Source organism: Numida meleagris, chromosome 5, assembly GCF_002078875.1.
Source record: "Numida meleagris isolate 19003 breed g44 Domestic line chromosome 5, NumMel1.0, whole genome shotgun sequence".
Lineage (NCBI taxonomy): Eukaryota > Metazoa > Chordata > Aves > Galliformes > Numididae > Numida > Numida meleagris.
Genome location: NC_034413.1, coordinates 2369666 through 2386629, shown reverse-complemented (window position 1 = coordinate 2386629; position 16964 = coordinate 2369666). Strand labels below are relative to the sequence as shown.

The window sequence follows — 16964 nt, the reverse complement described above, 5'->3', positions numbered from 1 at the left end:
GTCATGTATTTGAAATTTTTTTTTTTTTGCCAAATCCATAATCAGAAAATTCACACTTCGCAGGAAAATTTACCTGGTTTCCCTTGCCACACTTCACATGACATGATTCCCTTTTTTTTTTTTTTTTTTTTTAAATTATTTCCAAACTGAATTCTTTCAAAAGCAGCGTGGTAAGGAAAAAGCAATTGTTTTTTCATTTGGATGGAGATCAGCTCACCATGTTAAGCGTGGTTCTGTATTTTGCTTCCTTTATGTAAAATACAGGGGAGTGGAACTGAATTGGCCTGGGGTTGGTCATTCTGGGGAGCTAAATAATCTTCCTGGTGATACCAACAGAATCAAGGGATGGCTGGGACCACCTGGAGGGCTTGTGTGCGTGGTCATAGATTGCACTGTAGCAGTTCTTGCTTTACAAACTTCCTTGTTGCTGTATTTCCATACAGACATTCATAGCTCACACCACAGCAAACGTGAAATTCTGAGGCAGAATTCCCATCTAAGGCCAAGTCAAAAAAAGATGCCTTACTTCTTATAAGACACCACGTTCTTGGGTTGCTCAGTGACCTGTAGGCATCTTGTATAGAGGCACCGTTACAAATGTGCTCTTCCTTCTCAGTTTGGAAATGCAGCCCCTTGGAATTGATGTTTTTTAGCACATAAACTCAGCAAGGGAAGGTGGTGATAGCTGTTCCATAGCAAAGACTTCTGGCATTTTGTTGAGCGCTGCTTTCAATGAAAACTGCTTGCTTAATAACTCAGCTGAATGCAGAGACTTCTTATAGCGATGCTTCAGCAAATTACCTTTATTTTAAATTATAAGACATATCCCAAGTTTTTGCCGACTGTCATGATAGAAATAGTCAATTTTGAATTCAGTAATTGTACTTTCTTTATAGAATATTTGCTTTTGGGGATGAGGAACGCTGATGCTGTCCACTTGCGATAGACCCTCGTTTCCCAGGATTGTAGCCTAAGCTAAAAACACTTAAATTGTCTTTTAGCATTTCCCTTAGAAAACACCACTTCCAAGCTTTTATTACTCTGCCATAAAAGTCTCTAGGAGGTGAAATTTAGTACATGAGGTTAAATCCATGGCTGGGGCTAAATGGCAGGTGAAATTTCTGGAGACAGAGTGCCTTAGAAAACGAAATCCCGACTTCCTTCTTTCCTTTGTTTTGTATCATTTATTTCTGTTGACGTTTATGGTTTGATTGTCCGGCGTCAGAGCACTTTTCTGTTGCAAAAATCAGCCTTAAGGTGTGAGGTAGCAGAACTGCCAGGGTTGGTTGTGAAGCAGTGCATTGTGGATGTTAGACGGCGTCGGTTGTTGGTAGTCAGAGCGCAAGTTTGTCCTTCAGAATTGTGTAACTCGCGGTTATTTTTCATTCATCCGTCCCCATTGTTTTAGAGGACACACAGCACAGAATATAAATTAGGAAAGAGGTGTCAGCGATTATAGATAATATGCTAAAACTGTTTCTGAAATATTTATTAGAAAATAGGTTAATAAAGTGACACGATGCACCTGTGCTGGTGTGAAGTAGACATTATGAGAAGATTATGCTAATGTAAGCATTTAGCAGCAAGTCTTCATTGGGATTACTCGGTGCTATTATCACAGTCAGCCCAGGAATTGTAATTCAACAGAAAGCAGATGATCAAGGCTTTTGTTTCTTTCTTTCTTCTCTTTTTTTCTTCCCAAGTTTTGACTGCTCCCTAGCCTGATGAATTAGAAAGCGTATATTGCAAGGGATCTTTTTAACGTATTATTTAAAAAAATAAAAAATGAATAAGTGAGAAGTAGGCTGGACAGAGAACTATCACATAGAGAGGTGTAAAATGAAAAGGATTTTGGAAACCTTGATGTGGGCTGAGCAGCTGTCAGGTTGGGAGGTGTGAAAAGAAGTTAGTAGTAATAATATCACAAGAAAAGAGAAGGGAGGGAGTTTGGGAAGGGAGGCGAATTGAGGGGAGATGCGAGGAGGTCGCGTGCCTTCATGCTCACACATTTCCATGATTTTGCCTTTCAGTTGACATACGCAGAATGCGTATCTGAGTATTACGTATCCTCTGTGTTCAGGGGTCATAATTATTGAAGAATCGCCGTCCTGTATGTGGTGCCAAGAGAATAGCTGTTACAGGGACGTATGAAAATATGAATTTTAATTTATACGTCAGTGAAAAGTTGTTTTAAAACTTAACTGTGCTTTGCAGCTGAGAAGTTGAAAAATAATTTGAAGGTATTTGATGTGATTGCTCTTTAAAAGAAGACTTTGGTATTCATGCGTTAGTGAGCATTTGTTCAGGTTTGGGTTTTGCATGGGGATTTCAAGGTCTAGGTCTGTTGTTTCATACACAGTCTGACAAGATAAGAGTAGTCTGTCTCATATATGCACAGCAGATTTGTCTCCCAGAGCAGCAAAATCACAAGCATGCAAAGCATGGTAATGTGCAGGAAGGCCGATCAGCTGTAATAAAGCATTCATTACCCTTCCATCTAAATTAACTGAAATGGCGTAATAGTCCCTTTTATAACTTCTCTCAAATTCTCTCTCTTATACTGAATTAGCAGCTAAACCTAGATTATTGTAAGCTGTGTATGTATGTTCTTGTTTAGGTCGTTATGTTGTCATTACAGAAACCATTCGTCCTTCGGTTTCTTGGTTCTTCTTTGATGTTCTCTTCAGAGTTTTGGGGACTACATTCGTAGCTTGCACTATTTTCATGTTTTCTTGCAAGTATTTTGTGCAAGTTCTTATAGTGTAAACCTGATACAAAAGCTGGCAAGATAATGTGCAAAACAGAAGATACTGTAGGAGTGGTTCTACTTCTGGAATATCTCTGTAGGTTCATTCTCCGAAAAGAAAGCCTTTGTCCAGAGTTGGTTTGATCTGCACTTGTATGTGCTACCTGATGAGCTGGATGTGATGCAGCTCTGCTCATCTCCTTTAGCTTTTGCAAATGCTTTCTAGTGGTGGGAGGGGCTGAATGGAAGAACACGGGGCATAGAATATTTTTAAACCGGAGTGAACAGGCAAATCAGAGCTTTTGATTAATTATAAGAGAGAATGGAGGAAGAAGAGCCAACTGTACCTGAGAAAGGGGGGGGGGGGAAAAAAGAGTTGTTTGGCACAGTGACTGCTGTTCCGTTTGTGCCTCTTTGTCCCTTCTTCATTTATTGTTTCCACTGGAAGTCTAGATGCGACAAATAGGAATAGCCTCCTGGGTTCAGTGAGATTGTATGTAGGGAAAAAGGGCTTCTCTGCAAAGGTAAAATTACAGAATCAAAACATTAGTCTTAGTATTTGAGTTATTATTTGCTCTAGCAATCTCTAGCACGCACAAACCGTTTTAACCCCCTGTGGGACCACTGGACATGATTAAGAATTAACAATGATAAAAATACACAGTAGTTGCAATTGAAGTTATGTTTACAGCTTGAATCAACAGCATATTTGTGGGTTTATCGACTTACCTGTCCTTTTGCCCAGGGCAAGGAGAGCAAGGTGAGTAGTACCCAACTGCGGCGTAGGTGTTTGCCTCACTGTGTGCTGGTTCCTCCGGACTTATAAGAACTGATAAGGTGTCTTATCAGGAAATAAATGAAGAGGGATACATTATCAAGGCATCTAGATGATGGAATAGAGCCTTACTGTGCTAGAAGCTGTCTAAACACAGGGTAAGGAGGCAGTCCCTGCCTCAAAGGACCTTCACTGGAACTACAGCAGAAAGCTGCTGATGCGTTGGGTGCCAGCCCCAACACCACCCATCCTCAGAGGCTCAGCATCCGCAAACCTCATCCCACTAGGCTGTTAGTTTTGTTATTTGCTGTCCTTCATCTCCAGCCTGTCTTCCTTTCACATGTCCTGAAGTGATTTTCTTCTGTAATCGTATTCCTTCAATTCTGATCACATCGTGGAAAAAAAAAATGTTAATTTCCTTCTTTTAATTGGGTTGATAAAGTCTTTTGTCTAACAAATCTTTTCCAGTATGTTAATGTTAGATTTTGTTGCTGCGTGCGACGTTCTCAGTATTGTAACTTAGTACATTGTGAGCAGTTCCAGCCTCTCAGCTTCTCTCTTTCTCAAGGTTTTAACTTTTGTGGCTCTTCCTGACATGGATAATGCATTCTTTTGTTAGTAGAAACTGAACTTGGAGAAAAGTACTCCTTTAATGCGCAAGCACCAAGAGCTAATCTTTGTTATTAATTACACCAAGATAAGGTATGCCCCTGTGGATTGATGTTCTTCATCTGAATGTGGGAGATACTTTTAGTGACTTCTCTTGGCTCCGTGATGCCCAAAACAAGTACACCATCATCTGCACATGTGTGTGCAGCAGCCTCAATATTTTTCAGTACGGAACTGATGCAGCTGTTTTAACTCTGCCTGTTCTGAGAAGCCATTTTTTGACGTTTTTTTGTTGTTGTTGTTGTTGTTTGGTTTCTCCCACTTTAACAGCGAAGTTATTGCAAGCCATCAGAACCTGCTTTGAAAGAGGAAGAGGATTGAACTAAGACCTGGAATTATTCATAAAAATGTTCTACTTCCTCTTTTGAATTTTATTTGGGCATAAACCTGAACCATTTAAATTCATGAGTTGCAGCAAACTTCACAGACGATAACATACCATTTCCTGGAGTATAGCCAAGAATTCATTGGACAGTTTTTTTTTTCTCCATCCAAACGATCTCTTCAGAGCAATCATCTTTCTCTCCAGTGAAGCATACAACTGAGCAACATACCAAACTGGTAAGGAAGCCACCAAACCTTCAGACTTCTCACCGCATAGCCCCAAGTCCGTTGTTATTCTCATTCTTTCTTATTGAACTGCAGCTCTTTCACAGGGTTGCATTTGAATAGTCCAAGAGAACTTTTTCTTCTCAGCATCAGTGGGTTTCCATACGTCTGCACAACATCTAGCAGAATTCCCAGTTAACGCTGGATCTGACTCATCTGCATCATCGAGATGCTTTCCAGAAGCCTTATGATTTCTTTGCTGTCTTTCTGGGTTTTCTCACTCTTCTTCACTTTGGTATCAGAGGATTGAGAGGGTGTGACTCACATCTGTCTGCTCCAGTTTAAGCATGGAGAGCAACCTGATGGGAAATGTGCAGAGCAGGCTTTTTCTGCCTGCTAGTGGGGTTTGCATTCTCCCGAGGTGAATGTGAGGCTGCAGAAGCACTTTCTATCCTGTTTTAAAATTCTCCACTTGAGAGCAACCAAATCGTGGCATTTTCATCTATATTGTTTTCAGAATATTGACGTTCTCTGAGATCGTGTTTCAGATCCTTTCCTTTTGTTTTTGAGGTCCTGTCTGTTTTCCAGCAGGATGACATTGCTTCTCACTCCAGTGTGGGTGTGCCAGAGAATATTGGGTGTTCAGGAGTCGGTGATCCCAACACAACTGAAAGCAACATTAACCTACGTCATTACCTACATTCAGCCTTTCTTTGGTGGGCTTCATAACTATCAAACGTTACTCCACAGTGAAGGTGGGATGAAATCTCTCCCATCTTGTTATCCAGCTATGCTATACAACTTGCTACTTCTTGATGGTCAAGTTTTCATGTATGTTCTTAAAATCAGCTTCATGAGATCAACTCATCAACACCACCTCTATTTTCTCTTGACACTGGGAGATCCTGTAAGAGAGAAGCTAGAACGCCCTGTGAGCTTAGGATGAGAGAAACCATTTTGGTGACTTTTATGGTGTCCGGAGGTTGTAGTAGTTGTACTGGTCTCTGATCATTCCACTTCATAACTTCTCTTTTTATGGTAATGGGATTGAGTGTAACATCAAATTAAATGAAAATGAAAATGGGGCTTGAATAATTAAAAAATCAACTCTTAAATCTCTGCATTTCTTTTTCTTTCTTTTTCTTTTTTTTTTTTTTGACATTCTACTGTAGGAGGTTGGGAGAACTCCTCCCTTCCCAAAGCACTCTAGTTACAGGATAGCATATGGGCTGCGAGTGAGTGGTGGTATTTATTTACAATTACAGTTTTATAGATGTGTTGTGGTTTGGTCCTTTTTCTGTTGCAATGTACAGTAGATTCTGCACTGTTTGTTGTTTATTTGTAGTCACTTGAATGAATATGGGGAAAAATGAGAGCTACGATTTGAAGAAAAATAATGGTATATAAAGTAATGAGATTGTTCCAATGCTTAATTAGATGGAGCAGATTGAATACATTACAGTGATGTCTTGAGGCAACATAATTAAATTGGAGGCATAATCCTCCCTGTATTGGAACTGATTTTATCTTGGTAGTGCAAGGAACATCAGCTAGCTCTTCCTACCGGTACACTGCTGATCCTTCCGGAAGAGTTACGGATCTCAGAGCATTGTCAGACCTTAAAAACACAAAACAAAACCAGACATAAATCTACACACCGAATAGGTGGTATTCTGGTTCCAGGGATAACTTTGGATTCAATCTTAGTATATGCTGCAGCTCAGTAATGGAATCATAGATCTAAGACACGTCTGCAGCGTGTTATTGTGTACGCTGAATTCGTCTCATTTATAAAACCTCTTAATGGAGTTGTTTCCAAATATATACACTGACAAAGATAGTGGTGAATAATGCATGGAAGTGCTGTTCCTGAAATGCATCTCTGCATGTGCTGGGTACAAGTACAGGGACGTGTATGAGATCTTTAGGTACGAAGAGTAATATTGTGAAACGTGTGTATGCATGCGTGGATATGTATTTCTCTTATGTGTTTACACACATAAGCATATTTACATGCACATGTATGTATTTTTTCTTTTACATATTCATTTCTATTTAACATATTCTTTCATTATCTACATTTTCTTTTGTACTTTTTACCAAAAAAATATTTAATTTTCTGTTCATGTTTGGATACTGATATCGGTGTGAGGTCTTATTTCATTTGGGCAACCAAGCATTTAGCTAGATGTTTTTTGGTTTTTTTTTCCCAGCAGAGATCAGTAGGTATCTTAAATTCAAATAAAAGTTCTAACTCCTTCTACTGCTTTGTTTTAAATTTGGTTGTGTTGTTTTGTTTTTTTTTTTTGTCTGCCTGTAGAAAGATTAACTTTCTTATTTGCATCCGGTAGTGCAGATCTCTTGTTAAAGATTGCTACTGGGGAAAAAGAAAAAAAGGTTATACATGTTATGATTGGTCTTCATCGTTACTGGAGCTTTAAGAGGACATAAATCTGTATCACAGACAGCCTGCTCCAAAGACAAGCTCATTTGTCTGGGCATTAGCTGGCAGTTCAATAGCATAAATTTAAAGTTTTCAGGAGGAATCTAATGTTTATTTTGAAAATGGAGATTAGAATACCAGAGAATAATATGTTTACTTTTCAGCACCATGAATATGTAGTGACCTACTTATACTGTACCATTTGGTTTTATTTTTAAAGCTTGTCAAGCCAACTCTTATTGCAATTTAACAAGCAACCTTTTTAGAGAAGCAATAAACTGTACTGGGTATTAAATTAGCATTTTAGAAGTAGAACATTGCACAACATTTTGAAGACTGTCCTTCAACAGCTTTTGAATATGTTTTTGTTCCATAAGTAAAGTAGCGCCTGTCTCATGTGTTTGAAAACACGTTTTGCTTCACCTGCAAGTTAAAATAGAGCCAGTTTCAGTTCTGGTAAGCTACAGCATTAAGACACTGTCACTTTAAAGAGAAAAAAAAAAAAAAGGCAACTTATTTTTTTTCTAATAAACTGAATGTTTAATGATCTCCTGATTATCATGAGGTATTTTAAAGACAAGTGATTCTATCCAAAACATTCCTTGTGTTTCTTTACTCCGCGTCTGCAAATTTGCTTGATTAATTTTGAGAACATCTGCATATAATTCCGTATGCTGAACAGTGGTGAGATCACACTGCTTTTCAAGTAACAGCTACAAATTTCACTTCCCAGACAGACTCCGATTTTTGTCTAATTGGAATGCCAAACGTACAAAGGTGCCACCGAAGAGTGTGTAATTATGTAATTTTCTCTTGATCTTTCAGAGTCTTCCTGCGAGCAATTAATCAGTATGCAGATATGCTAAACAAAAAATTTCTTGATCAAGCCAACTTTGAGTTACAGGTAAGGAAAAAAAAAATATATCAAAATACCAAACGGTGTCTCGGGGTGTAATATTAATATTGTAATAAATTTCTGTCCCAAACACGTAGAACCATTAAGGTTGGATCCCCAAGATCCCCAAGTCCGGCTGCCAGCCCATTCCCACCATGCCCACTGTCCATGTCCCCAAGTGCCACATCAACATTATTTTGTTGTCTGTGTGGGAACTGGGAACCCTGGAAGCCCAGTTAGCCCCATTCAGCCATTCCATCCTCAGCACATATGCTCCTTTGTCATGTTGGTCTCCCCCTATGGCAGCACCAAGTGTTGTCCAGAGCACCATATAGAACTTCAGCTTTCCCTCTGGATGAGCAAAAAGGAGCGTCCTTCCCTTCCTCAGGCAGATGCTTTAGTAGAGCTATTGACTCGAATGTGGGGCCTGAGTATGGATCCTTTTTTATTTTTTCCCCGTATTTATGTGTTCATATTTTATTTTTACTCGAATAATCAAACGCAGTCGATTAGGATTTGTAGATGGGAAACGTTTCATGGAAGCATGAACACAACGAGGAGATGTACTAAATACATCAAGAAACAATGTCTGTGTAGTGCCTGTTATTTTCACCTTTAAATATTTATGTGAATAACTTCAATTCTTCTAAGGTGTTTTGTAGATGAGCAGAAAAACATTTCAGAGAATTAATGGTACCTGTTCTTGTCGTTCTGGGGCCTTTCAGCTTTGGAACAACTACTTCCACCTCGCTGTTGCTTTTCTCACACAAGAGTCTTTACAACTGGAGAATTTTTCAAGTGCTAAGAGAGCAAAAATACTTAACAAGTAAGTCCTATTCGTCATCTACATCATGGATGAGAACTGGAGGTCTGTTAACATAATTTTAGTTTAATTTCTTAGCTAAATCTATTCAAATTGAGACGCAATCATGGTATAATGAAAGGTTGGTTTTTAAAAACATGAATCAAGTGTTGCGTGTGTTTCTACCCTTGAATCAAGATCTAAATTACATGATTCATTACTGATGAAGACAGTATTTTAGACTGCAGGATATTCATAAAGTCAAGACTTTTCAGAAGTATTAACATATTATAAAGCTGCATTTTTAAATCGCTTCGGCTTTGTGATTGTTCTCATCTCATTTTGTGGGCACTCTTTATTGCTTAATTCCTGACAGCCTTTTAGGGTGGATTTTCTGAAGTGCAGCCCGTATGACTGCAATATCCCTGAGGATTGGGTTTGTAGAGGTGCAGCCATGTCTGCTCCTCTACTTATAGAAGGGGTTGCGTTGCCTCCCTGTGACTGGGCAGCTTGAGCTGTCTGAGTTCAATTCAGAATCCCACAGCAAATGAAACCCATGAAAAAAAAAAAAAACGCTGCAATGAGAATATTTCAACGTATGCGTTTTTCCCAACTTTCTTTGGGCTTCCAGTGCAGAGGACCCTATCCTTAACTAAGCACTGAGCGCTGAAAAAGCTGCTTAAGTGCTTTCAGTCTGCATGGGCAGGTCTGTGCCGTAGTATCTGTAAAGCAGTTTGTTTCCATATTCAATCGGGTTTCCACAGTTAATGCACAAAAACACAGTTTGAAAGCTCTGAGTCCCCGAGCAAGCCTCTTCTATGTATAATACATATTCTATCTATGGAGAGATACGGTGTATTTTGTATTACTAAATTGAAGCCTTTTTGTGTGTTACTGTGATGGGAGATACTGCGGTGAGAATGGGATGAGTTTATCACTGCTGCAGTGAGATGTGATTGTAAAGGTTTTGCTGTAACTGGCAGCGCCGTGTGGGCTGCACTCTTTGACCAGAAAGCAGAGGGCTCTCTGTTATTTTTTTTTCCCCAGCAGCTGAGTTTTGCCCTTCAGACTCATCCACTCCATCCTGAGTTTGGAGGTGCTTCCTCTGGAAGCTGTGCTTGACCTCAGTGTTAAAACAGAATTTTTCAGCACGCTGTGACCTGCCGTATGTACACGTGACTCGTGGGGCTGATGTGATGAAACAGGAGTACTTAAAAGTTTGGTGGAAAAGCGATGTCAAGCAGAGCTCAGAGTTCTGCACTTGTGATAGATATACCATAAATAGCATGAAAGCTGCTGGCTTGCGCAGAGAAATCAAGGTGCTTTTGTTCAGAGACATAAATCCTATTTCGTTAGAGCTGGAATGTATGAGCCGTGTTTTTGCACCAGATGCGAACAGTGAGTGATACAAACTCTCTAGTCATTAAGAGCACTGAGGACACTCAGAAAAGTCAAAGTGCTCCAGTCCCAGCCAGCAGGAAAGCAGAGGGATCAAGCACAGCAGCTCTGGGTCCCGCTCCTCTTCTCCCTTCCCCTGAGTGGAGCTGGTGTGTGCCCACATGAGCACTGGGCTCCCATCGGGCTCCTGATCTGAGCAAAAACCAATGCCAGGGCTCTGATGGGCCTGGAAATGCCCCTGAAATACATCTGGGGCCAGATTTTCCTCTTTGTGAAAATAAGATCCTTGGACGGAAATGTTCTTCAGTGATTTTTATAGTAAATGGGCCCGCATATTTCACTGAAGAAATTCAAGAAATCAACAGACGTTACTCACTACTGAGATAAGTAAATAGACAAAGTCATTTGAAGTGGTTACTTAATGAAGTTTGCTAAATTGTAAATCTCTGTTTATAATGATTTTACAAGTTGTTATTTTCAGTTTAATCATGTTTTGGGGACAAAAACCAAGATAATAAATTCTTCAGACGCAATAAGTGTTTGGAAGCACTAACTTTTATTGCTGTGGGAAACAACTATCAGTTCTGTGCCAAAGGAATATAAATAATCACTCCATTCAATTTCACTCGCCCTCTTTTTTAAGTACATATTTCAATGTGTTAAATATTCAATAATTAAAATTTAATTATTGTAATTTGTAGTTTTTACTAAACATTGCATTGAAACATTAGGTAATTACAGACTGAATGATACAGAGAAATATCATTAATCCTTATTAATGACAGGGTATCATGCACAAAAACCCCACAAGTTGCCAGACACAGCCATTCTGCTCATCGTGTGATTTAATTAATGGCCTTCAATATACAAATGCTCTGTATAGCAAGCAGATTGTCGGAGCTCCTTACGTAGACTGGGAGGATGGTTTACGGTGCCGATCCGGTCATTTATGTCATTTTTTGTGTTCATTATGCTTTCCTAGCATCAATGCAGAGCAGGATGTTAAAACACCGTGGTGGAGGGCATGTGGCACAGGTGCCACCAGAGCTGAACAGGGGACACTGAGCTGCCAAAGGAGCATCCATGTCTGTGCTGGCACATGAAGTGCCTGGGCCGCGCTGCTCCGGCCTAGGACACCAGATCCCCGTGGTGTGCAACGCAGAAGCGTTTCCTTTATGATTTCGCGCAAGATGTCACACGATGCTCCTGGTTTTATTTTCTAGGACAGCGTTATGCTAAGAGTGTGTGTAAAAATAAAACAGAGCCTTAGGCCGTGCAGCTCTCTGCCGTGCTTCCTCCAGCCATCGCTGTTTGAAAAGTAGAAAATGCTCACAATTAATCTCTGTAAACACCCACGTGTCCCAGAGGACAGTTAGGTAATCCAAAAACATGGCAAAGAGAGGTTCTCCCAGGTGAATGTTTGGTGTTCCCCCTTTAATAAGTAGAAATTGACTACATAAATGGAAATCTGGGGATCTCTGAGGGACAGCGAGGAGCACAGGGCGAGCTGCGGCCTTTGGGGCTGCGCCTTTTGGGGCATCCTGAACAAGGCTGCCTTTCCCTTTGGCCCCAGTTGAATTCTGCAGAGAGCAGTGCCTGTAGGTGCATGGCAGAGCTGGGTGAGTGGGGCTGTGCATTGTCACTGGTAAGGGGTTGCCCTTGGAGGATTTGATCTCCACTTTCAAACATTTTTGAATGCCGATCAGATTTCCAAACCAAATTTTTCTGCTTACTGGTATGTCATGTGTGTGATATTTATTTTTTTTTAAATTGTGTTTTTTCTTCTCTCTTTAAGATATGGTGATATGAGAAGGCAGATTGGTTTTGAAATCAGGGACATGTGGTATAATCTGGGTAAGTAGCATGAGCACCTGTTGCTTAATATTTTCAGGCAGTGTTTGTTTAAAGGAGGTACAGATGAAACAAGGTTTCTTTGTCCTGAAATGGGCATCTAGAAAGCAAGTGGTGTAAGAAATAAAGCCTCCTCTGCATACTTAATTCACGTCTGGGAAGATACATAACTAGTCAATGTTTATATATCTTTTTTTTTTCATGGTATTCAACCTCATTTTAAATAAAAAGAAACAACTATAGTGATGGCTTTTTGCTCTCACTTTTTCTCAAGAAATACACAAATATAGAAATATATATATTTATGTATATATATATATATATATATATATATGTACAGACACAAACATGTAGATCCAGCAAAATGAATATATCTGAGGGCTACCAGTAACTTTGCCTGGAAATTCAGCTTGAAGTCTGATTTTCAGCCTTGTGTGGCTGTATCAGATTGGCTCAGGATGATCAGCAAAGAATGGGAACTTGGACATCCCTGGAGCTTGTGGGTAAATTGGGCACATCTGACTTTCTCAACTCTAGGTATATTCTGTGAGTATAATTTAGCTATATGGGAATTAAATTTTGTGAGCAACAGAGTATTTACTGCAAATGGAATGTACTCATCTGCCAGATTTCATTTTCCTGAGCTTAACAGTGGAGACACTTCAGCTATTCTGACTTCTATCAAAGGTTCCTTAAATTATCAGAAATAAATGCATTTGCCACTTCACTTATATCTCTAGCTGAATTGTTGTTGCTGAAGCTTGAAAAAATATATAAGCATATATAAAGGAAGGGGTTACCAGGGTTCACAATTATTTGATATCACAGAGGTATCATCCACTCTGCTGGAATGATGAAAAAAAGCCTTCCAAGAGCAGCTGAATTCACTTTTTATTAGAAGCATCTTTCACTAATCTGGAGAGCAGATTAAAGCATAATGCACACCTGATGTGGGACTTGACAGACAGGTAACGATACCGGACCCATGACAGATGCTGGGTCAGCCAGCTCAGGACGCTGGCAGCCTCCGTGTTGGTTATTAGCTAAATCCTTCACTGCTTTATGCTTGCAGTCACATATTCATCTGTTACTTTTCCTACTTTTTCTAGCACCTTTGGATTCTTAAACCTTGTCTACTTTTCCTGCCATTTAGCAGACTGGAAGTAGAGGTGTTTGTGTCTGTATATTTGTATCTGGCTGTTATTACTTGTGGCAATTTTATTCAACCTGGGGACAGTGGAGTGCGTTGTGCTTTTCACTGCTGTCACTGACACTGGCTGCTCTTGTGCAAGTTATTTACCTGCCTTTAAGTTCTGTTTTTCACCATTAACAGGGAGATGCTAGCCATTTCCACTGGTGTTTTGTGAATTGACTGCCGTGTGTGGAGGGGCAATGGTTTCTTCAGTCTTTCTTTCTGTGCTATCACGAAAGCCTTTGTATTTTTGATAGGGTTTTAGACAGAATTTTGGTTTCTTCTTTAGAAACCATTATTACTCAGGAAGATGACTCTGTGACCTCTTCTAGCTCTAATGTCTGTGCATTCCCTAAGTGACTGGGATCGTTAATTCTGAAATGTTACGCGTTGAGGGAGTTGGTAAATTGTTGCACTTCCTAACAAAGGCTGCAGGAGAAAGGCAAATCAGAGCCAGGACCCCAATCCATCAAGGCCTTTGTACTTTTTGTAATGAGAATCTTTCTTTTTCTCAACTTCTTTGTGATACAGATAGTCAATGCTGATCATGTTTAACTTCTGGCTCTCCACCGATCTCATGTATGTCACAGCATCAATTAAGAAAGAATACTGACTTACCACTGCAGAGGAATTGATTGTACCGTGTTTGATACTTTTATCTTAGAAGTTTCACTACATTAGTCAAATTATTAATGTATATGCTCAGAGACAAAATCCAACGTGAAAAGCTATAATTCTTGCATATGCTTCAGCATATAATTTTTTATGACTATCTGCTATTATTTATAAGATTCGATGAAGACTAGTAACTTTGACTTTTGATTTATATATCACAGTGGATAAGCCTCAAATTATGATTTTATCTCATCATTTTTTGTTTACAAATTTCCCAGATAGTACTTGTGGAGTTAAAACTTTCCAGTTGGGAACAAGACAGGCCTTTAGCTGTGATGCACGTTTAAGAGTATAATTTATTTTCTGAAATTAAATGGTAAAATACAAGCACTAAAAACTTATTTATGCCTGTGTATTTCTGAAGCAGTAGTAGTTGCATTTAAAAAAAAAAGAAAGAAAGAAAAAGGAGCATGAAGAGTACAGCAATAGGTAACTGTGCATACACACTTTAAATAATTGTAATTTAGGAATAAAGATTTTGTTTTAAGCAGGGAGCCCTGTATGAGAGATCCAGACTGACAGATTTTCTACATAAATCCTTGCTGTAGCTGTCCTGACTGATACCTTACTCGGATTGATCATGAAGGTTTGAGTGCTGTGATGCAGTAGCAGTGAGGATGGCTTCAGGGAGTGCAGTCCCAGCATGCAGAGCCCCTGCTGCGCTGGCTTTCTGAAAGTGCTGTAAGGTTTTTATTTTCCTGCATACACCAATAGTAATGCATATTAGTATTTGTAGGCTTATTTCCTTCCAAATCACAACCTAAACTTCAAAATAATATGTTATTTTAAGTCACTGTTTAGTTAGAACTGAGGCACCTTAGACCTGGATGAGTATTGTAGAAACATAGAGAAAGCTGCCTTGATGTAAATGTAGGAAATCAAACAGCGTGCATTTAGAAGTGTTATGTAGTGCAACGCCACTCTCTGGGCAGCTCATTCCAGCCCCTGACCACTCTTTTGGAGAAGGAATTTTTCCTGATGTCCAACCTGAATCTCCCCTGGTGCAACTTGAGGCCATTCCCTCTCATCCTGTCACTAGTTACATGGGAGAAGAGGTGACCCCAAGCTCACCACGACCTCCCTTCAGGTAGTTGTAGAGCAATAAGGTGACCCCTGAGCCTCCTCTTCTCCAGACTGAACAATCCCAGCTCCGTCAGCTGCTCCTCATAAGAGTTTTACTTCAGACCCCCCACCAGAAAGCACTGCTTTTATTGAACCAGCTAGAGGAAGGTAGTAGAGTCAAGCTCCTGAAGGTGAAGTAAACCCGTGGTGCTGTCATGCAGTGGGTTGAGCGCTGGCCCAGCGCTCCCTTTGCAGACCTGACAGCAGGAATGGTCTGGGCAAAGATGTTAACGTTGTTGAAGGGAAGGTCAGGGTTAAAAATAGACCTGAACTTTGAGCATTATATAAAAAGTATTCATTGCAAATAACAGTCTGAATTTGTTATGCGTGTGCGCAGCTGACCCAAGTCAGAGGTGAGGTTGCTGACAAATTGTTCAGTGGCCCAAAGGTAGATTAGAAGAACCTGGGAAATGAAAATCGTGCAGATAAAGGAAGCGCTTGCATATTGGCTCACTCAAGTGAAGCTCGCTGCTGTTGGGTGAGCAGTCTACACAGGGAATGTCATGGCTAGGCAGAAGCCACTGTGTAAAGTTCTTTACATAGAAAAAAAAAATCCTGATTTTGCATGCAGTTTTTAAAACAGATGTGCAGTTTGTCTTTCAGAAGAGAGGCTGCAGTTGTCTTCCAAATTTGATACATATTAAATCTCTATGTGGGATTTCCCATGTTCCTGGGGGGAAAAGGAAAAAAGGAGAATTCATGGTTTGGTTGTTTGTCAGAAAGTGCTGCACGTGACACGCAGTTGCAGTGGAGGCTCCTGGGCACGGAGCAGGACCATCACCTTTGGTTTGTGCTCTGATGCTCTGTGCACAACACTGCACGAGATCACATCATCCAGACGTGCAGCATGGTGTCACTGCCTGCTGCTGCATGCCCTGTATGGGCCCCCATCTTGATGGCATAGAGGGCCTGTGGGCCTGCTGCTGCCTGCCCTATATGGGCCCCCGGTCTGTGTGGTGTGGGGGGTCCATGGGCCTGCTGCTGCCTGCCCTGTATAGGCCTGGGTCTGTGTGAGGTGCAGGGACCCATGGGCCCACATCCTGCGGGAGCCTCAGTATATAGGGTCAGAGGTCTCCATTCAGGTCGTCCCTTCCTCGCTGAGGTGCTGTGCTGATCGATCACTTCAGTTTTGATCGGGAGCTGTGCATTCCACCTTAGAAGAGGAAAAGGGGGACTCAAAGATTGAAAAAAAAAAAAAAATCCTTCGTAAATTGTCGTTTTCAACGGTCATTTGTTACTTTTCAGAGGGGATCCCTGCACATGAAGAAGTGAAAAACCCATTGTGGCCCACAGAGAGCCTTGTGGCCTTGAATTTGTGCCTGATGAATAACTTTCATCGCTATCATTTGCTTTCTGAAGTATCAGCTCTGACATTTCTCAGGCATAATACAAGAAAACTGGCACCTGGGGTACTGCATGTAATCCTGCTTGTAAGGAAGGCAGAGGGGGCTGCACTGCTCATACTGGTGTTCCTCACCAACAGCCAGCATTTGCAGCATCACACAAAGTAGTGATTTTGGTTGTGTTCCTTTGCCCTAATAGCATTGCTAATGCTAATGGGATTCTGAAGTTTGCCAAATCAAGTAACATAAATTATATCTCCCTCTCAAAAAAAAAAAAAAAAAAAAAAAAAAAAAAAAAAGCAGCAGCATGTTTTATCTTTAAAGGATTTTTTCTTGATTACATTTGTTCAGATTTATGTTACTTCTGGTCAGAAGTGAAACTGCTAATTAAATACTTGCACAGTTACTGCCATGCCAGTGTAGTGCAATGGAATCTAAATGAATTAAGATGTGTTTCTGTCGTGTACTACTGATAAGCTGCAGTGAGAAACAAGAGTGTTAAAG

The 16964-nt window shown here is 40.3% G+C and overlaps 1 protein-coding gene across 2 annotated transcripts in view; it reads left to right on the top strand.

The window, feature by feature from the left end:
• The window catches only part of DOCK1 (dedicator of cytokinesis 1), a 279672-nt gene that overhangs the window by 191171 nt on the left and 71537 nt on the right, over window positions 1-16964 (top strand). For both annotated transcript variants that reach the window (XM_021400439.1, XM_021400440.1), the window contains exons 30-32: window positions 8008-8086; window positions 8803-8903; window positions 12073-12131. In XM_021400439.1, the coding sequence (XP_021256114.1) occupies window positions 8008-8086; window positions 8803-8903; window positions 12073-12131 (239 nt within the window). The remainder of the gene's footprint in view (window positions 1-8007; window positions 8087-8802; window positions 8904-12072; window positions 12132-16964) is intronic.